We start from the raw sequence: 23,219 nt of genomic DNA on the forward strand, positions 1-23,219 counted from the left end.
TCCCTCCCTCTGTTTGGTGGTTCGCTTCAGTGGTCTGACACATCAGAAAGTGTGTTTGCATTAAATATGTGATATCTATTTAGATTCACAATCAGTGTGTGTACAGTACTGCGGGTGCAATTACTTCCTGTTGTGTGACAACATGTAATAAAACAGAGAGTTTAATTTCATCCTATTTTCCATCGCTGATCCTCTGAGGTTATTCAGGCAGAAAGAGCCTCAGGAGCAGAACTACAGCAGAGAGTTTCTAAGCACTAGAACTCATCACAAATGTTAAACTGTACTTTTTTTTCTGTGAATAGCTGAGACTTGTTGTGATCAACTCTTACTAATGATGCCACTGATGGACATTCAGTCTAGCAAGAAAAAAATTTTAAGATAAAAAATTAATTAATCAGGTTGAAATGTATACCTTATTTATTTTGATATGTCCAAAACGGTAACTTTGCAAAAGAAGGCTAAAACGTTTTTAACTGATGTAAGTTATGTAATGTTTTTAACTGATGTAAGTTATTTAGCAATCTAATGTAAAGTTTTATTCAAAGTAACGTTGGACATTTTCTATTGGTCCATCCATAAAGAATTTCTGACACAAAGGAGCAGCTGCAGCTCTAAAATGAAAAAAATAGAGATACATGGTTTTAATATGACAGTTGTAAGCAACTATATAGTTGTAAGAAAAAGTCTGAACACCATTCAGCGTTTTGTTGATTTGCTATACGGAAAAGGTAACACATCTAAGTATGGCATTTTTCTGCACGTTTTAGTGCACAGTTTATATCTATTTGGTAATATTGGAAAAAATAAAGCATAAAATAAGCCACTTTTGCATTGGCCACTTCTTTTCAACACTTTTAACAAAAGTTAAATTCAGCGAGTGAACAGTTGTTCTGCATTTAAATGTGCAATACTGTGTTCTTTGTACAAGATGTAGAATTCAACAACATACAATTTGCTGCATATTACTGTACTTCACACTTCAGTCACCTTTTATTTTGACCTCGATGAAACAAATGAATAATAAGCATTTGGCGATATGAATCCAGCATCCAGCAACACGTGCAGCATCATGCTGCTTTTACATAGTGATTGAAAACAGTAGCATACAGAAAGCTCCAATCCCACATGCTGATCCATTTAAGTAGGCCCAGAGTGGACATGAATACAGCCCAGCTTTTCTGGAGGCAGATTTTGAAGAGTTAAAGAGGACATCACTGCAGTCTCTGAGTGGATCTCTGAGGCTACATCTGGACAGGGTTATCTCAGCATAGATCTTTGTGAATTCTGAAATATCTTGTTTCCTTGTATTCTTTGCTCAGTGATGTTCTTGGAAAATGCAGCCTGGTTCTGAGTTATGTAAGAGATTGTGCTCTTCAGAGGTTTGTGGACATGTCCATTCTCCCTTCCTTTTCTTCTGCTCCTTTCATCTTGGCCAGAAAGAAATAGCAGTGTGGCTGCTATTATGGGTGCTAGAATCTTTCTCTTTTGTCTTTTTCCAGTACATCTCTCATTGACAACATAATGAACGTCTAAAATAAGTTAATTGTGAAACAGGCGGTTAGGAGTAGATAACACAAGTTATGACACAACAGAAAATATGTCTAATAGCCATGAAGGGGTTTCTGTGTCGGGCTGAGGGCTTCCTCACTATTTCCAGATGAAATTTGAATAGTTATTTGTGTTCCACAGGAAAGATAAAACTGCTATTTTCTTGTCAGCTCAATTGTAAGGTTGTTCGGGCTCTCAGGGCCCTCCCTTACACACTGGCTGTGTCACAGCTGAATGAGCCGGATGGCAAATGTAGTAGAAAATGTAATCACAATTGTGCTGTGTAATTTATTCAAGCCTGTTGCAGCTGAGGCTGCTGAGAGAGCTTTTGCCACAAACAAGCGTTCAGCTACACATTGAACTGTCTGTCTAAAGCTGGGCTTACATTGAAAGTAGAAGTCTCTTGAAGAACATGTGGCTATTGAAACCACAATGTGAGCCAGTGAGGTTGTGTGTGTGTGTGTGTGTGTGTGTGTGTGTGAGCGACCAAGAGAGAGAGAGAGAGAGAGAGAGAGACATTGAGAACTCTGTAGCTGTAGCCACAGGAAAGCGTTTTGTGTATCTCATCATTATGCTCTTAGTCAGTGTGGTGCTGCTGGTGGCTGCTGGGTCTTTATCCTCAATGCCCGACTGCTGCGGACAACCACTAAACCCCTTTCACTTTGTGCTTGTTTATTGGCAGAGAAAATCCATTAGCCTCAAAAATCATGCTCAGCGACCTTGAGCAAGTTTCTGGGGACTGTCAGGACAGAATTACAGCTTATACTGTCGAAGATTTGTTATGGATGTCACACAGAAACTAGCTGTAACATGCTAATATTGGATATACAGGGAACGATAGTTGGGATGATAGGATGATGAGGTCTGGTAACTGTAGTTATTATGGGTTGATACCATTACAACACAACACATTACTGCGCAAGTCAATAGAACTTACAATTAGAGATGCTGCAGATGCACAGACTACACTAATAGAGATGTGAACCCTGCTAATAGCATTGACTGGTGTTAAGTGAGATGTAATGGGGACTGTAGAGCTTTTCAGGAGTTCAGTGTCACTCTGGCTCTATTTTTGTAGAAATCATGCCATGGTAAACCCCAATGTTGAAATTCATTAACAGATTAATTGAATGAAGAAAACTTTCTAGCAAATATTGCCTAGAAATGTTAACTTTAGATTCAGAACTTCAGAAGCTATGCACTATTTTACTTTAGGATTAAAAAGAACCTTACATTACTTAAGTTAAAACAAATTTGTAGCCTTAAAATTCATTAGTTAATGTACTCCTAATTTTTTTTAAAGTACAATCAATGTTTGAAAGTTTACAGTGCAGTCAAATGTTTAAAGTGAAGCACCAAAGTTGATATATCTTTTGAGTTAGTGGTACTCATTTGATTTAAGAGCAGTCAGTTGCCACAAAATATTTAAGTAGTCTAAGTAGTTTTAAAGGTTTTAATTACGTTGGCTTAATCACATTGAATGATGGGAATTAAATCTTTTGAGATGCATCAACTGAGAAAATTTGTTTTGCCTTTATTAATAAGTAGGCATTTAAAATATATATGTGTAAGTAACCCTAAACTTGCTCTACAAGTTCTACAAACTAGCTAAAATTAATCACCTGGTCAGTCAGTGCTTCTGTGAAACACTAATATTAGAATAAATAGAATTAAACAAATAGACAGTACATTGTTTTTTTATCTGTCATTGTGTTAGCTTAACCATTTCCAAACCTCTTCTCGAGAAATCCTGGGATGTACAGTTACCATCCAATACCTGCTTCAGCTAATCAGTCCTTCATTAAATTAAATTATGTGTGCTGCTTATGGAAAACAAAAAAATCCATGCAATAGTGAACCAAAATTGCACTCTCCACTGTATTCTTCTAACAAACAGCAAGTTTTTTAAAGCAATTTTTGTTAACAATTACAGTACTGTGCAAAATTCAAAGGCATCTAAGCTCACCATTTTTGTGGTTGTATGTGTTCCTTGTGAAAACATCACATATCATTGGAAGAGATGTGGTTCACAAAAGTAATTGGTTAATTATGAGCTAGTTTGAAGAACACTATTTTGTTCCAGATGTCTCCTGGACAGCCCCAGCCTATGTTTATTCAATTCCATCACCAGTATACTCGATTCAACATAATGAAGTACTGATTAGCCAAACCAGATATTGGATAATAACTACAATTAATACCGGGCCACCGTGAGGAAAGGTTTGAAAATCGTTAAATGAACACATTGACAAATGTAAAACCACAATTTGTTGTGATAATGTTACTTGTATTTTTCCAAATATTTTCATTTTTCTGAGCAAATACATGCTCACTGTCCAGATAAATATTTTTTAAATTCTAATTTTGCCTAGATGTATGTGACTAAAACTACTGGCACAGTGCTGTTTGTTTACTTCTATTCATTCTAATGTTATTTGTGGCTAGGCACTTGGTCATGGATTATATATTTTCCTTTCAATGTAAATTTCCGTTCAAAATCTTGTGTAGTCCAGGACTATCTGTCTGGCAAACCAGCCATAGCATCTTTACAGGCAAAAGCACACTTATTGTCAAGACAAACAATGTTTTAAACACTGTTTAAGCACTGATCACTTTCTTACAAATGATCTTGCAATCAGTTTCTAATTTTTTTTAAAAGTACAATTATCAACTAGTATCTTACTAGTGTACAGTAAGAGACTGTATCTTTTGCTGTGTTAGCCATCCTCTAGCCCTTCATCAGAACCACTCTTGGATATTATAATTTGGTGGTGGACCAGTCTCATTCTAGTAGTGATGTTGACATATGTACAAAACCCAGCAATACTGCTGTGCCTGATCGACTCATACTAGCACCACAGAGCATCAGCATCACTGCTGTGATGCTCAAATAATATGTGGTCAACAGCAGCGCTGTGAACAGGACCTTACCAAGGAAGAATGGAGTTAGGCATGTGCCGTTATAACAATTTAATATCATGATACCTTACCCTTTATCACAGCTTATGAAATTATCGCAATGTTGTATTAAGAAAAAAAACACTACATGTGGTTAATACATGCACACACGTAATATTCTGGATGTAATTTTTAATAGCAGTAATGTGTAGGTGGTTATTCATTTTGGAGATATCTGTCTTTGTAAGAACCTTCCCTGATGGCTTTTCATATAATGGCTCAGCAGTCTTTATTCAATTCTGAGAATGCTGTTTTTTTTGGCAGTCTTAATGGGCAGTGGGGTGGTAGATCCTTGATACTGTAAACAGCATATTGAGGATTAAAGGATAGATGAAACATCATTTCAACACGGCAATTGTCTTTTACACTGTGTGGAAGTTTTATGTTGAATATACCATTAGAAATGTTCCAAAAACACTTGGATTAAAACCTCTTTCCATCAACTTACATTAACAGTTAAGAATGTTTTGATTTCTCCTGTAAAGTTACTGTTTTGGAGATACAATTTATTTTTCTTTAGACAGTGATGATATGTAACAAATCTGTTGTGAAACTTCAACTACTTAAAATGCATTGACAGTATTTCAACATTTCTATTATAACATTATTGTTTGTGTTGAATATTGTGGTATATCTTATTATTGAATATCGACACTTGTCTAAATAGGGTAGAGGCTGGTGAATTGTGCATGACAACAGACGAGCTACAGTCTGTAATTATACCTCTGCATAATAGCCTAATAAGGTAGCTCATGAAGTTAACACAGAGTAGAAGTACACAGTAGGTGTTTTCATTGAAATGAATGGCATACTTCTTACCACAAGACAGTGAAGGATGATAATCAAGCCAACTCAAACACAAGCACATGAAAAGTTATTTTCAAGTCATGAAAAGTTATTATTTGTAAAAAAAATCTATTCACAACTTCAATTCACACAGCTATTTTATTTTGCTGCTGTCCTGCTGTGTATGATAAACATACTCCACATTTAAGCCTCAGCAAGGAAGCGCTTTTGACTGTGTCAATATTAGCTGTGTTTCTTGGCTGAGACTGTTGCAGTGAAATTCAGAGCATACATCAGCAGTTGAACCATATTTTCATCTCCATCCAATTTTCCTGACGCTGTTGATTCATGCAGTGCGCCTGTAAGTATGCGAGAAAAAATAGAAAAATCCAATGTCGCTCTTTATTGATTTCTTTCCCCTGAGCCGTGTGTTACAGAAATATGACTCAATCTGTTAACAGGCCTGCAAGGCAGGTGCTTGAGAGTCAGGACTTAGAGGCTATGCTTTGAAAAAGTGCAAATGAAGAGTTGTCATCTGTATAACATATTGCATGACCTGTGTAGCTGCAATGCCTCAGAATTTATGAACTCATTTTGAGTACTGTCTGTTTACATTATGGTTAATATACACTATATGGCTTGATGTATGTGGGCACTCCTCCTGACTATTGAGTTCCAGTATTTAAGCCACACCCATTTCTAGTAGGTGTATAAAATCCAGCACATAGCCATGCAGTCTCCATAGACAAACTGGCAGTAGAATGGGTCGTACTGAGTAGCTCAGTGACTGTAAACATGACACCATCATAAGATGTCACGCACAGACGCAGGAAGTGGGGGAGCTGATTTCAGGATAATGTACATTAATTGGGGGAGGGGGCCTAAATAATATTTAGGGGGGCTAAAACCCCTTAAAACTGTTGATGCCCTGGTAATGCCCCTATACTGCGCCACATATCAACAATCTGATTGGTTGCCACTCAGTTCATTTGCATTAAGTTTGTTCGGACAGAGCAGAGTGATAATGTGCATCAATGGTTTGATGTGCCAGTTAGATGTAAATTAGCAAAAAAAAAAAAAATGATAATCATTTTGCATGACATCATTGGTCATGTCACATGTACACTGCTTAAAATTTCAGCACCCCCAACTTAAAACACCTTCCTGTGTCCCTGTGTAAGTGCTATTACTGTGAAATGGAAACATCTAGGAGTAACTTCAGCTCAGCCACAAAGCGGTAGCCCACACAAACTCACAGAGCAGTGCTGCCAAGTGCTGAGGTGTATAGCACGAAAAAATCGCCTGTCCCTGTTGCAACACTCACTACAGAGTTCCAAATTGCCTCTGGAAAGAACATCAGCACAAGAACTATGCGAAAACTGTGTTTGGCGGATGCCAGCAGAACGCTACCTGCCGGAATGCCTAGTGGCAACGCTCAAGTTTGGTGGAGGAGGGATTATGGTCTGGGTTTGTTTTTCAGGGTTTGGGCTCAGTCCATTAGTTCCAATGAAGGGTAATGTTAATGCTACAGCATTTCAGAAAACTTGAACTTCTTGGCAACAGTTGGGGTAAGGCCTTTTCCTGTTCCAGCATACCTGTGCCCACAAAGCGAGGTCCATAAAGACATGGTTTGACGAGTTTGTTGTGGAGGAACTCCAGGGGCCTGCATAGAGCCCTGAACTCAATCCCACTGAACACCTTTGAGATGAATTGAAACGTGATTGTGAGCCAGGCCTTCTCATCCAACACCAGTGCCTGACCTTACAAAGGCTCTTTTGACTGAGTGAGCACAAATTCCTACAGACACACTCCAAAATCTTGTGGAAAGCCTTCCCAGAAGAGTGGAGTATGTTATAGCTGCATGGGGGGTGGGGGGCATCTCTATATTAATGCCTATATTTTTGGAAAGAGGTGTCCAGCAAGCTCACATTGATGTGATGGTCAAGTGTCCACATACCTTTGCCTGTATTGTGTATTTTAGAACATTTTCCAGGCCCAGACTTCCATATGGATACCATGATCCTCTTCTATAACTTACATGTTAGTTACTGAATAATTGTTAGGCATTTCTAACTGGATAGGAACCAGGATTTACAATGTTTACAGTGCAAAGGTAGCCATTTTATTTACTTTCCAAAGTGACCACTGAACATTGACATTTTATATGTAAAATTGGTAACAGTAAAATAACAGTAAAACTATATTTTAGGGCAAAAACTTATAGTAAAACAATCAGACAGCAGATGCGAAACCATTTCATATGATAACATTATGTAATGTAGCTTTTAGAGGAATTGGCATGTAGTTCCTATCACCACTGCTCAGAACAATTCTGACTTAGTACCTTTCTCTAGAATGGAACATTTCACATCAAACAACTCTGAATGACTTATAATTAAATCTTAGTGGTTTAATTTTGCAGAAATTTTGAAAGAGTTATGGAATGACCCTCTAAAATTAATAACTAGATAGTCTAGCAGCTTAGATAGGTTAAATGACCAGACACTGTTCCAAGTGTACAGTTAATGTATCTGAATTCAAATGCTGTTTTTATTTATGAATTGTATGTATTCTGTCTGCTTATTCATTGACAGATTCCAGTGCTGATCAACCTTAGTCAGGATGCTGATGTTAACCTGCCTGTGAAACCCCTCATCTTCGCTTTGGCTATGGGAGCCTGTTTAGGAGGTTGGTCACATTTCCAGTACTGTGCACAATAAAACCAGTGCTAGGAGAGCGAAAGCAAACACAAGCTTCCCCCCAGTCATTTGAAGCATCTTTTCGAACTGCTGCTAATGCAACGTCATTGGACAGTTGAACGTGCTTGGAGGAGAACGCTAACTAGTGAATTGGACCATCAATCCTAAAGCTGAAAATTTAACGGCAGCTTTATTGCACCCTTGAAGAACTGTGTGAGATTTACTCAAAGACTTTTCTTCTACTAAACATTAGCTATGGAAGGTAGTGTTAAAAAAGATTTTGTTTAGTTCTAACTTGAATGATGAATTCTCAGGGTAGAGCTGAACTGCACTTCATCCAACTCCACTCTTTCCTTAGCATATAGATAATCAATACAGAGTCTCTCTTAGCTCTTGTTTGCAATGTTGCAGACAGTAGAAGGGAGAGGGGTCTTGTGCTTTCTCCTAATTCTCCTGAAAGCTTTCCTTATATAGGAGTATTATATATCTCAAGGCCATCTCAGCAGAGTGCCTGGGCCTCTGTAGGCTGCGAGAATGGAGCGAATGGTGTGGCAGTACTCTGCCCTAATAGGAGGAGGTGTGACGGATATGCTATTGATCGACAGGATGCTGCGGCAGGCGTTCAGCTCCATTGCCATGATGGCACCTTTTGAGATGTGAGCTAGTAATATTGAGCTAGGTTTTCTGTGGGACCAAACAACACACCCTTAGAGAGGAGCTTTAGAGGAAAGGAGCACATCCCTGCACTTACTGCAAACCACTATAGCAGAGATTTTTCAGCCTTAATCTCTGTAAAGCATAGATGATAAACAGGTTAGTTTTAGTTTATTTCCAAAATCACTTCGTAGCCAAATGGGAAGAAGAAATCTGACAAGAGGCAAGAACAGAGCAATAAAAGGCTTTTCGCTTTTAGAATGTCGTGACAAAATACAGCATGATAAAATTAATCAGTGTTCCGTCAATAATTTAGTTCATTTGTAAATAATACTTGCAGTAGACAGTTTCTCCCAAGCAAAGTAGTTTGATGACAGAGGGTTATGGTTGCCAGTATGGCTGCATTATATGGAAATAAAATCTAATGTTTGATCAAGCTGTTGGACATCACAATGATGATAAATGAGGCAATAAATTATAATTAAAATCATGAAATAGTGAAAAAAATGCCATATAGACAGAAATCTAACCTCTCTTATAAGAAAATAGCAAAAAATACTAAGTTACAAAGCACCATTCACTACTGTTCAAAATATTAATAATAAAATACTAATAGCTGCGTACATCAGAATTGCAAGCATATTTTTGCAAGCACAGTTAGCATTTTCTGAACAGCTTTTGCTATACAGGATACAAAAAAGAATAAAATGTTATGTATTTAATTTCTTAAAAAGCTCCTCATGTTGATGCACATTTATTGTGACAGTAGCCATTACTGCTTCACATATTTAACACCCGATTCTGGGAATGAGACTAGACAGTAGTTCAATAGTTGAAGTATATTTACAGAGTAGTAGTTGAGGATAGAGTAGTTTTTGAGCTGTGCATGTGTCAGTCACTCTCAATGTGGGAGAGCAGGGTTCAAACACAGTGCAGAGAAGTGTTCGTTGAGTTTCTAGCACTATATTCCCACTAGTCCACTTACATCAAGCCAAATCTGCATGTATGAGGTAATTTGATCCGTTCTGTCATCATAGCCTTTAACAATATATTTATCATGGAAACTCGTATTGTTATAATGATATAAATTTGATTTATTCCACAGCCCTAGTTGACAAATGAAATTTTTTTTTTTAATTACTAGCAGCATTAATACAGAATTCAATTGATTCAGTTGGTCATCTGTGTTTATACAGAGTATTGTATTGATTATACAATAGCTTTTAAAGTGGCTGATTCAGCTGATCATTTATAGAACTGGAGCTATTTGTTTTATTTCGGTTTTTGGGGCAGTCTGTGAAGCTATTGTGGAGTTCACGCAACAGATATTGATGAAGAGGCAACCTCTAGTCTTCATCGAAGGTAATCCTGCCTATGACTGATATGGGGACAGAAGTACCTCTCCGTGCCGTGCATTCCCAAAGCAGGAGGCGCAGAAGAAACCTTGTTAAAAACCACTCTGGCTATTTACCGCTCAAGGTCATTCAATTGTTGATCTGCCAAAAGGAGTGATTGCTCAGCAGAGAGCCTTAAATTGCAATCAGCGTAGCAAAATATGCAGTAAAAAATGAGTTCTAAATCACTTTCAGTGTTCAGGGTGTATTGGTGAAGAAGTTGTGGAGGACAACCTGCATGGTTTTAATGATGAAGTACTGCCCCTTCTCACTGCACTATCTTGATTTATATTGTACACTTAACTGCATAAAATTACATTTAGCTTGTGAAAGAGAAGCTTTGGAGGTCACAGAAATACTTCATTTACTATTTAATACATATAGTACTTAAGTTGAACATTCATTTTCAGGTAACGGGACACTGATTGGTGCATCTGCTAATGTGGTGTGTGCTGGAATTGCTGAACAACATGGTTACGGGTTCTCTTTCATGGAATTCTTCAGGTATGTGCATCTATTTGTATTACCATATTTTATCTTTAGCCTTTATATAAATAAATAATATGAAGCAAGATGTTTGTTTTTGCAGTTTCTGTGCTGGCATGGAACAGTTGGCAATAAGGCATACTACTTTTCTGTTACAGCCAGTCTGTTTCAGCTTGGAGAGAAAGCTAGCTTTAATAGCTGTTATTCAAATCAAAGAATGATTGTAAGAGAGAGTTGCACAGGAGTGCTCTGTTTGGCTGTGTACCATTGGCATCTCCAGCAGTGGAGCTACTGGTAGGTTCTCATTTCAACTCCCTCCTGAGGGAAAATTGGGCCTATTGTAGACAAATCGATCTGTCTGTGGTTGCTCAACTCACCCTGTCAGGTTATAAGGAACCTCATGACCTGAGCTGCCCTCACTTGGACTTTTTCAGGAGATCCTCTCACTAAGAGAAAGTCTGCCACAGTACCTTGGTTTACAATGGGAGACAGCGTTTTAGTCACTTGCCATAACATGGAAAAACCTTTCACTGGGATCCCTTCACTAGAATCTTTACGTTATGTTGAGGTTCTTAAAACTAAAAAGGTGTTTTTTTTTCATCTTTTTTCCTTGCTTTGGCTTTTATTTGACAAAATTAAGCTTCATCTTACATGCTGTCACTTTGTGTGCTTCTGCATCTAATTCAGAGTTAGGGTCTGTCTCAAAATTACTGGATATTATTATTATCTCTATAAGTACTAAGATTAACTGCTGATGAGTCCAGGAACATCACTGATGACAGGAATCTGAGCACGATCTTATCTATGCTAGGAACAATCTGTTAAAAGGTTCCTTAAGGTTTCATTTAATGGTTCTTTTGGTTTCATTTTTGGCACTTTACTTTTAAGAGTGCACCTAACCATTTGAGTCATGTTCAGTGCATGGTTGGACAAACTTAGGAATGCTGAAACCCTTGCTGAAATCAAGATGGAGTTAAATGAGTGTTTTTTGGGGGGTTTAAAAATGTAGATTGGGTGTGCTGTGGCATGCAAAGTGGAACTCATGCCAATCAAATCAATGTCTTAAAGCCTAAAAATACCCCATAATTTGCCTCTCATTCTGCAAAGTGGCAGATCTGGTTTTAGAGTGGGACACTTATGGTAGCTTGATTTCATGTACTCTGCCATATCAACAAATACATTTGAAAGGTAAAAAAAGCAACCCGCTGATTACCTCTTGAGGAGGTTGCTGAGAGGCTTGCTGAGATATTCACCATCGCGTCTCATTCGGCTCCCCCTGCCAGTTGCCACCTGCTTGATGAAAGTGCTTTCCATACTAATACAGAAGCTTCCCAATCGCTGGCGCTTTCCCAGCTGGAAGGGTGGCAGTGGTCAATAGTGAAAAGAGAAGCTTGAATGCGTGTCTGATTGGGCTGTGAAATGCTTGTGGTGAGAGACTGTAACTTGTTTCTTTCCTTGTATACAGAATCACAGAAGAAGAAACACATGCCAAATATAGCCAGACATGGAGATTTTCCACTGTCTTCTGGGTCTTGATTGGCAGCTTAAGCTTCTTTTGTCATTTTATTATTGTTTCCATCCCACAGGATCTCTCTAAAAACAGCCAACTGAATAAGTTCAAAGCCTAAAAAAGCCTAAAAGAAATTCATGGCTGTACAGGGCAAGTCCTGATCTGTCAGTGTCTCCCATGCCTGTTCGTGACACTGAGGTGTAATTACTTGCCAGGCCTTGATGTTGCTTTTAATCACAGCATTGTCAAATTTCTCAATGCTATTCTTACAGTCTAGCAAAACCCTCTCATTATTTGGTCATATTTTTCGCATTCTATTGATGAACCTCTAGCTTCCCCTCACTGCTTTGTAGTTGCTATGCTTGACAGTCTGACTGGCCAGAGAGTAGATGAGTCCTGAGGCTGTAAGGTGATGGTGACAGCCGACAGAGACCAGAGCCCGTCACCGTACCCATTCAGCCAGAACTCACTCTAAACAGCACGTCAGACACTGAGATAAGGCTTGATCAATGGAAGCTAATCTGTGGAGGAGAGAAACTAGTCCAGCAAGCTAGCCCATAACTTTGCCTTTCTTTCCACGTACAGCTTGCTTTCTCTTCACAAAGTTTAACTCTGATAATGGGCTTCCAGTCCTCAGTCACAGACTGCAAACAGCAGCCTTTTCACCCTAAAGTTAATGAACACTGGTCTCAAGTACTGTATTCCTCAGAGTAAAATGTAAAGTTATGCAAAAGAATATGATGCATGGTTGTGAGGTTCACTTGCAGGTCAAATCTCCGATGCAGTGACACTTCTGTTTCCCAGAATATCCTCTTGCGTGTTTCTCAGGGTCCACAAGATATTCCAGAGGCAGGTAGAGCAGCTGGGAGAATGAGGCTTGAGCCAGAGGAGCTGGGGGCTGAGATGGTGTCAGGGAGGATGCGACAGCCTTTGGGATTTTTTTCTTTTTTTGGCAGCACTTGGAAAACAAATATGGAGGCAGCAGATGTTGGGATAATTGCTCATTCATCATTAACCTCCCTCCCAGCCTCATCCTCTCAATTACAGAGTAAAGAAGCCAGGCCACAGACCATGGCTATCACCGCCATTTAGACTGTAAGCTTAAGAAATTATGTACCACATCAGGAACACTCTCAGATTTATGCAGACGATAATGCATTTGCTCAGTGGAATTTGCACTTCAGGCTGTCGTGAATCTTTATGATGAATAGCTGCTTCTTCAGCCTTGGCTGTAATTGGTTGATTGGTGCATAATGGGAAGGGGTGGACAAGGCACTGAGAGGAATGAAGACTTCCTCTAGTGTGTTGGCCTGAAGGAAGTGATTGATCCCCTGCAAGATACACCACAGTGCCCAGTGGGATTAGACAAAGAGTTGCTGTATTGTCTTACTAAGATGCTCAAAATAATAAGCCCACCTGAGTATTGGAGCTCGCTAACTTTATTTTAGGCTTTGGACACTGTGTGTTAACAAAATATTTTACCCTGTAATTGGAGTTCTTTATGTACATATGGACAGATCTCAGTATTACAGAGACTTTGCAGTATTTGATTCAGATAAAGTTATCTTGTCTTTTTAAATATCGGCTGTAAATATGAACATGTTCATTAAGCATTACTAAAGCATTACATCAGAACAGACAGCAGCTTTAGTAACTTTAGAAGAGCATCAAAGAGCATTGAAATCAGCAAAGATAGTGCTTTCTAGCTGCCGTTGCTGTTGTACTTCAAGCTGGTTAGTTTGCCACCATCAAGCCCACAAGAAACTTGTACACCTAGAGGGTAGCAAGATTACTCAGACCAATGAAATCACTACTTTCTTTTTTAAATGCTAGTGCTAGTAAAGGTATCCACAAATAATTATAAAGTTGCTTTCCTACACATCACTAAAAGTGTGGAAACCCACACCAGCAGGATCTCATGAATGCGTATGTATTTGTAGTTGCAAATTTCATATGTATGAATTTAAATGTTTAATGTTACAAATTTCATGTATATGAAATAATAGGTTTTGTTTAACTAGGTCTAGGCTGAACATGTTTTATTAATAGAATGTTAGATTGGCATTAGACATGTTAGACATAGAAAGTTAGATTGGTGCTAACAAAACTTTGAAATTCCCATAGAAGCACAAATTAACATTAATGTAGTGGTGACAGGAAACACTATGTAATAAAATACATGGCCATGACAAGTTTGTGAAATAACTGCCTTAAAGGAGCTTTACAGATTGTTCTAAAGTTTTATTTAAAGTGACTTCAAGTGCATTCAATTACTGAAAGACTTTGAATAGCATGATACTGTTCAGTTAAGCCCATTTTTCTTGCTTGGCATTTAAAAAAATAGATTTTTCGGATTACTCGATTAATTGTCAAAATAATTGCCAGATTCTTTATTACTTATATAATCAATGGTCAGCCCTACACTGGTTTTGGAGATATATATCAATACCAGCTAGCCAACAAGCGAGTTTAGAGAAATAAATTACACAAAGCACATTCAGACTGTAGTGTAGCAATCTAGTCGGTATGTACTAGCCAATGTAGAATTCTTCGTAGAATTCTCAACAATTCTTTGCCCAAGTTTGGCCCAACATACCAGTCGTGCTGCAGAAAAGTATTTAACCAGACCGTGTGGATAAATTATAAAAGGTTAATTTTTGAAGAAGCGTTTGTTTATTTATTTTTTTTATGAGTGTCCAGTTTCAAATGTATATCATCAACTCTTGATGAAACTAAATAACGTACAAGGACACTGTATGTCTATCGGAGCACAGCCAATCATGTCAAAGTACTTTGCAATTGCACCAGTTTTAACTGTTAAAAGTAGTCTTGTACTGATTGGTATTCTTATAGGTAGATGAATGCAAGTACGTCAGTAGGTTTACATCCTAGAAGCTTACAGTTGTTTAAGCTCCCTGTGGAGACCTCTGTTCTTTTTATTACACAAGAGAACACTTTTCCTCTCAGTTTTACCAATTAACCTTCTCTGCTGCCCCTCACTCACCACCATGACGTGGAGTTATTGTGAGGTGAGGTGAGCCTGGTTTAGCAGTGTGAAAAAAAGCAGCCCATCTGGCTCCCCACAGCTTTCTTTCCTTCAGCGCCAGCAGCTCTCAGCTCAGGCTAAAGAGGATAGCTGCAGTAACCTGGGCCCCTGGGAGCTGCTTTTCAGCTAATCGCTTTTAGCACACCGGGTCATGTTAACAGTGCTCGTATTGACCATCGTTCGTTTTTGCTTCCTCTCTCTCCATCGTGTTTGTGCCATTTGATTGAAGTGCAGACTTAATGGTGTGACATGTGGAGACTATGATGGTAAAAGTTTAATGACTGAATGCTTGTAAATCCCTGCCACCGCATGATTTTCCCTGTTGGCCCACACCAGTGCTGCTCTGTAAATCATCATTGTGATAATTTATGGATAGACAATGCCGGAAGAGCTTTCAAGTAAATAGCCCTAGTTTAGTGTATCAGGGCAACAAGGGCAAACCACAATGAACCTCCGTTCTACTGAGTGCACTTGTCCTTGTGTTTCCTGCCAATGTCAAAATATGTTCAGATTTTTCATAAACCCATCAAGTTTTGAAAAATATGGCCTAGAAAAGCATATAAAAGGTCTTCCCATTAGTATGTGGTGTAATCAAAGTCTTCTGGTATAGCTGAAGTAAAATGGTTTATTATGACCAAAAATAGACAGCCCTTTTTTACTTGTGTTGTTTATTGTGCCAGTATTTGAGTGTGTCGGCATTTATATTAATGCCAGATTAATTGAAGAATTTCGCTGCAAATCCAGAATCCATCTTTGCCCTTGACTTGCACTCAGGAGAGCGCCCTGTCTACAGCTCATTGTTTACGCTGTAAACAAAAGAGGCCACAACAGAAATGGCATTTAAGCGGAAGACAATGTTGACTGATTTAGGTGAATGAAACATTTTTTTCCCTCCAGTCTCCCCCAGCAGCCTCTTCGTGCTTGCCTTGCCTACTGATGTGGCACGCCATGCACTGTAATTAGCATTTCCATTCACGGCTGGCCCTCTGCTACTCCTGCGCCTCAGACAATGCTAAAGCTGCGCTTGGAGACTGCAGGTGTGCAATCTGCATTTGGCAGCGAGTCAAATGCCCTCCGTGCATGGCAATCAAGAACAATGAGTGCTGTTCTGTATGGACCACCGTGGAGAAGCATGCTCTGAACTTGGAGATGTCCATTCCAAGGAAAGAAAGAATAGAAACGATCATTTTCAGACCTTAGCTTGCCCCCCTCTTACCACCAGCCTGCTTAAAAATCATACCTGTTATTCACTGTGCAACATGAAAAGAAGTCTAACTTCGAAGCGGAGCTGAATATGGCCACTTGCGGCTTACGATATCTGTGAATTGAAGGCCAGGCCTAAAATTGCTCTCCAAAAAGCAGGTCAGCAAGGTGAAAGGGACAGTTCTGAGAGATAATATCACACATAAAGGCCTTTAGCACTTTATAATTAAATCACAATGAGGGGGAGAGGACAGGCTGAAAAAAGGACTTTGTGCCAAGGTGAAGCGATGCTGTTTTAGAGTGTATTGTGTTTGTGTGTGACCTTCTGAGGTTTGACTGCTGACAGACAGCGTGCTGGCAGCTATACAGCCAAGGTGAGGGGGCTTGACTAAAAGGCAGCAGGTGGGCCACACCTGTATGGAAAATGTCAGCTCACAAAGATGGTGACAGTGCACAATTTCAAAGAGCACATTAAGGGCAGATCTACTCAGATGTATTGAGCATGTCTGGAACTAGGGCTGGATGATGTGGACAAAATGCTAGTATTGAGATTACGATGTGTATTCAGATTGTGATGTCTGGCAGGATATATCACTGTTAAGAGATTTTTTTAACATTTAAAAAAGCCAGCTGCACTTTACATTGCATAAACGTTGATAAACTGACCAACAGAAATGGTCTAATATTTTTTAGTTTAGCAGGCTATACATCTATAGCCTATGAAGTTACTGTATTGGAGATACAGTTATCTTCTGACAGTGACAACATAAAAAATGAATTGTTGGGTTAATAATGTGACATGGTTAAACATAGAAATACTTTTGCTGGATTATGCAAACTTCTGTTGGATTACACAAATACCTTGGTTCATCAGAACACCCACAGAAACACTCATCAGGAACTGTGATTGGTCACGATGTTGCCAGCACACAGTAAATGCATTGTGAGTGGTCAGAGGACTCATTTACAATACTATGCACTGTTTGCTTCTATAATGGCTAAAGGAGATATTTCTGAGAAGTTTGGGTTTAAGATAATCCCCAATTTTTAAGAAATATAGAGAAAATGGCTCTCCTAACAACTGTGCAAGACCTAATAGACAACCATCAGATAAATAGTGCTTATTGCTCTCATCTTTAAGAGAAAATCAAGCTCCACTGTTGCTTCAGATTTGAAAAAATCCACAAGTGTTTCTGTCTAATCTTCTACTTTGAGAGGACAACTCAGTGCTATCAGTCTGAAAGTATGTGTAGTTGTTACTGAGAAAAGGAAATAGACATGAAAGGAGAACATTTGCAGAGAAACATTGAAACTGGTTATCTTAGATGTGCAATAAGGTTCGTGAATCGATGACTCTAAATATGTAATTTTGAGAATTGAGAGAATCAGAAAATGCAGTCAATGTCTAAGACTTAACTTTGGAAGTATGGAAAAATACCCCTGCAGATTTCTCTGCTTTTTTCATCATGCTCAACTTGTACTTATTTGCTAGTTTGACTGGAAAATACTAAATAAATGAATAGGTGGTTTCTAACTTGTGCACCGTACAATACATATTGCAGCTATTCCAAATTCAGCATTCAGTATTGAAAGTAGAGGCTAGTATAGTGATTGTCAAATGATATACAGCCCTATCCTGAAGATGTTTTCTTTTCAGAAACAAACACAGAACAGTAGTTTGTTTTGCTTTTGTTTCATGAAAAGGTTGTGGCCCTTCTGTATTTGGTCCTTCATTTTTTCTAAATGTTTTTGTCATCCCTCCACAGCACTATAATAAGCCTCTATATTAATAATAAATCACATCATTCTCAAATATGTCAGAAGTCAATAAGCCACTCAGGGGGTGCTGCTTGGGCTACATGCTAATGAATCACCTCTTTGATGTTCGTTTAGGGGCAACACAAGAGCGCAGTTTGGAATTCACCCTGATGTCCTAATGACTGGCCCATTAAACAGCTATATCTCTGCAGGCTGTCAGTCTTCCAGCCTCACATTTGTGTGTGTGTATGTATGTGTCTAGTGCGGGGGCAGTGATTAGGAATCCATAATTGCTGAAGGAGATGACCCAGTTTCTTTCTCTATTTATAGCTCCAGTTGTGGAGTCGTATAGTGTGTATGCAGGATACTGTTAGACATCTGCATTTAAGGGATGGGGCTGCAGTGGCACACCTGCTACCTAGGTTTTGGTCTCAGGAGGTTTGTGTTAATGCATATGTGCGCATCATGAGACCTTGCTGACATTAGATTGCTCCTAAGTTTAATATGCAAAAGAGTAGGTCATTATGACAAACTCAAGTGTCCTAGTCTTAAAGAAGTAGTTTGGTGAAAAATCAAAACACAATTTTCTGTTTACCTCACATGTAGTTGATCAGCCGAGACATGTTTGGAAGTTTTTCATCTTTAGTTTCAAATTGGAGTGGCTAACATTGCTAACAAACAGTACAACTCAATAGTCACCTAAATAGCCCAAAGTGTTTCAGTAAAACCACCAAAAACCTCTTTCAAATCGCATTCAGGTCCTTCATTAAGACTGGGCAGAATTGTCAATGTGGTTTAAGTATGAGCTATAAAAATGAACAGAACAGCACTGTTTAGCTGAATGCTGTGCACAGCCACTTTAGACAGCAGGGTCTGTATTCACACACCATCTCAGGAGTAGGAGAGCTGATCTACAATCAGTATTTGTGACAATGACCATCATAAATACAGAGGAATCTGATAAAAGATGTTGCTAAAAGTGAATGAAATCATATAGCCACTAAGTAGCATTTTGTTATCAGCATCATGCTAATTGCTGGCTGCTAGCTTCCATTCATAATTCCCATGTTAGCATGTTTGATCAAGCTTTTCATTTTAAATACCTCATTCATTTATGACCATTCATGTGGGTTTATGTACCAAAAACAGCTATCATTCATTCATCCAATCAAGTGGTCATATTAGAATGAATGACATTTGATTTTCCATGAAATAGGCCCTTAAAAGCACATGAACTGAAATTTGTACAAGACATCAGGGAAATTTTTAAACCCTCAAACTGCAAGGGTCTCTATGTGGCCAGCACTTCAGTTTCTGAACCTCATAACTATTGTATAACATACATACTTAACTTATATTAGTTTCAAAGCAGTTAACAAATCATTTATAGTATAAACAGTAAGCCTGCAGTTTAAGGGGTTAAGTACGGTTTGCAAAACTTCAGTGGGGGAGCGCTGCCATGGCGACGGCACCCGTCTTATTCCCGACAAGCCAGAGGTGCTGTGACATTAACAGTAATTTTGCATGGCATGTCTTCGCAGGGAGGTGCATGTTCTCTCCTCATACAGCTTTGCTTTGTATTGAGAGACTTTTAAAGGGCAATCACTTTGACCTTTTAATGCTAAACTTCAGCATGCCTGACTTTAGCACTTATGCTCGATTATTGTTTTAATGCATTTTAACGCATTTGGGACCAGAACTGTTCCACAGAAATTAGAAAACAAGAGAAATCATACTAGTAGACATTTTTAGACAGAAATTAAAAGGTGACAAAACATATTTAAGACAAGACAGTAGTCAGTAGATGAATGAATGAACTGCGTAATGCAGAAGAAGTACTCAAAAAATATATTCAAGTGAACTGTTTACCTTGTTAGTTCATGTCCCTGGTCATATTAAGCACAAGTGGTATGATCATATCATACCACTCAAATTCCAGGCTTAAATTTTAAACAAAAGGTGCCACAAAGGGCTGTTTGAGTGATGCTAAAGAAACTTTTCTGTTTCCCTTAAGAGCCAATGCTTGAGAGAAAGATTTGTGATTGTGACGAATCTTTCAAAGGGCCCATATCCTGCATTTTTCTTGTATTTTATTTTTCCTTTGAGGTTAACTTATACCATTTGTGTGGTTTCATGTACCAAAAATAGTCATAATTCCATTTTATATGACTATTTTCCAACCTCTCTTTATCCCTTAGAATTAAAAAGGCTGCTTTTGTTACTGTGCATTTAAGAATTATATATGTGAATGAGCTCTGATTAGCTGTCCTTTACTGTGCATACTTCAAAAAGCACTTAGAGCTGAAACACTGCTTTGAACTTCAGAATGAATGGGCGGAGCCGGACTGCAGGCTGAATAGGTGAATTCAAATTCAAGTGGACTGTTTTTACAGCATCCTTTCCACATATCAACTGTATGGACTGGGGTGTGAATAGAACGTTTTGAAACATTACGTACTTCTTCAAAATTTTTTATCAAAAGTGAGGAAAGTCAGTTTTAAAGGCCTGAAGAACATTCACATAATGTAAAGGTTCTATACCAATTTGAACGTTCCTCCTAGAACTTTTGCATTATGTGGAGGGTCTTTAAACTTTAAAGGATCTTCATGGTCACGCATCTTATTTACAAAAATGGTTCTTTAAAGAACCGTCCATTGAAAAGTTTTCCAGGGAACCAAAAGGGGTTCTTCTATGGCAAATAAACCTATTTTGGCACCTATATTTTTAAGACTGTATAGCATCATATGGCTCATTATTATTATTATTATTATTATTATTATTATTATTATTATCATTAGTTTTCTTGAGTTATAAAGATATGTAATAAAAGGTTGGACCTGCCAGCCAACGCTGGCTTTCTATTGGGATAAAAGACTAAATTCTTGCCCAGTTCTAAAATGCCTTTGATAATGTCACCGTGCACCAGCAAGCAGAGAAACAAAATATTAACCAGTGATATGATTGCCTATTCACATTGACTTTAATTGAAAAATGAAAAAATACTGCTTTAATCACTGGAGCAAGTTTTAGAATATTTCTTAAATTAGGAATATTTTTGTTAGTCACTAGCACAGGAGTCAGAAGTTGCCTGGCTTAATGAGTCTGGATCAGCTTACATTTTCTAAGTTTTAATTGACTATTAGGCGGCTGCAAATGGCTAAACTGAGTGCAGACCTGAGGCTATGGGACAATGGTGATGAGGTTATTAGCGAATGCAGACTTGTTTTAATCACTGTGGGTGCAGAGCAAAATGCAGCTTTAACTAACAACAGAAAGATTGCGACTTTAACTAACTGACAGGAATGACTATTACGTCTGAAATGTATCAGTAGCTGCACTGTGATTCAAAATATGCAAAAAATATGCAAAAACAAAACACAAAATTAAGTAATCATCCAGAGTAATCATTCACATTTGTCTCTCTCTCACTCACTCTCTCTCTCTATCTATCTATCGATCTCTATATCTCCCTCTCCTTTCTCTTTCTCTATATCTCCCTCTCCTTTCTCTTTCTCTATATCTCCCTCTCCTTTCTCTTTCTCTCTCTCTCTCTTTCTCTATATTTCCCTCTCCTCTCTCTTTGCGCCTATCATGATACATTCCCCACATAGGCTTACTGTGGTCTGACACACAATAAGCAAGGCCTTTAGTAAAAGGTCATCATTCTTAGAGTCCTTACAGAATCTGCAGATTTTATGTAATAGCGTCGCAGAACAGATGGGCTAAAGCTCAACTAAACCTTTTCCATTTTCTCTCAAACTAATGAATCGGCAGAAATGGAGCACAATTAGCAGCTAATTGAAATTCTGTGCAGAATAAACTCTGATTTTAATGTTGTGCATGAAAAAGCACTCCAGATTCAGGCACAGAGTTTCTGCTGCTCGAGAGAAGGAGCTAGTGTCTCAGTCAGGCTGCCCCCCTTCTTTACTGGAACTGGATTATAATGTCTGAAAAACAGAGAAAAGTAAAAACATGCTAAATTTGTTTTGTAGCCCAGCCTTTTTCAAACTTTCTTTCTTTGTGCATGGTTGGCTGCCATTGGAGATTCAGCTTCCAGAAAATCAATATCTGTCTGCAGTGTTGCCTTATAACACTGAAATCATGCAAGGCTGTCTACCACTATGTACCATATGCAGTACATATCATAGCTGAATTATTGATGTATTGGTATGCTATGCGTTTGTACTTCTTATTGTTTTCGTTCACTAGTGGGTGTTTTTGTCTGTTTGTGCGCAGTGCCCATCAAGTTTGGGAATATCTTGCCTTATTTTGAAATTTGACGAGTAATGTTTAAATTTCATTAGAGATGGCACTTATCTGTTACCAGATATTGGGCTGAAAGGTGCAGAAAATACTGCATCAGATTTCTGAGGGTGAAAAAAAATGTATCCGATCCAATCCTGTAACAAACCTGTCCTGAAACAGCACACGCTCATTTGAGTACTTTGACTGTGGCAGCCTACTTTTAGATGCTTATCTTAAGTGAATTGCTCCAATTCAAAATAGCTTATTTTAAAGCATAGTTTTTAAAGAAACAATATCAGATTGGTATCAGCTCTTAAGGTTTCAATATTGGTATTAGAATCAGAAGAGAAAAAAGAGGAATTGTACCATCTCTAATTTTCCTTACTACTTTACAGTCAAGTAAGACAGGATACCTGCAATACCTACAATACCTACAAAGTTCTGTTAGGATACAACAGCCTCCTGTTTCATAGCAAGTCATCAAATGTCTTGTTTAGTATGAAAATAATGATTTGAACATTTCTTTTCTAAACTATGTTAAAAGCACTTACTGAAACTCCTTTTGCCCAGTAATGGTTAGCAGTTTTTCACAATTGCCAAGAAGCATTTTTCAGAAGATCACTTTTTTAAAACTCTTCACGCCCCTCTCTGCAGAAACAGGCAGTTCAGTTCATTTTAAACTAAAACACTGCAGAAAACATTTACAGTAGTATTCTTACAACAGGAGCACTTTTTCAATTATGGCACAGTCACCCAAAGAACACCAACAACTGTTGGCATTAAGGAACTTAAGCTATTTTAAGTAAATCTAATCAATAAAGTAGTATATAATTGCTTGCTCTGTAGTTTTGTTTTCTGTTGTAATTAGTTTATTGTTTTTTGGTAGATTTTTTGTTCAAAAATGTTTATTTCAAAAACTCATTACAACAGAA

General features: G+C 38.2%; 1 protein-coding gene across 1 annotated transcript in view; it reads left to right on the forward strand.

The window, feature by feature from the left end:
- oca2 (oculocutaneous albinism II) overlaps positions 1–23,219 on the forward strand; it is a 128,354-nt gene that overhangs the window by 95,347 nt on the left and 9,788 nt on the right. The window contains exons 22-23 of the mRNA XM_036570734.1: positions 7,887–7,980; positions 10,450–10,543. Coding sequence (XP_036426627.1) covers positions 7,887–7,980; positions 10,450–10,543 — 188 coding nt within the window. The remainder of the gene's footprint in view (positions 1–7,886; positions 7,981–10,449; positions 10,544–23,219) is intronic.

Source organism: Colossoma macropomum, unplaced genomic scaffold (assembly GCF_904425465.1).
Source record: "Colossoma macropomum unplaced genomic scaffold, Colossoma_macropomum, whole genome shotgun sequence".
In the NCBI taxonomy this organism is placed as follows: Eukaryota; Metazoa; Chordata; class Actinopteri; order Characiformes; family Serrasalmidae; genus Colossoma; species Colossoma macropomum.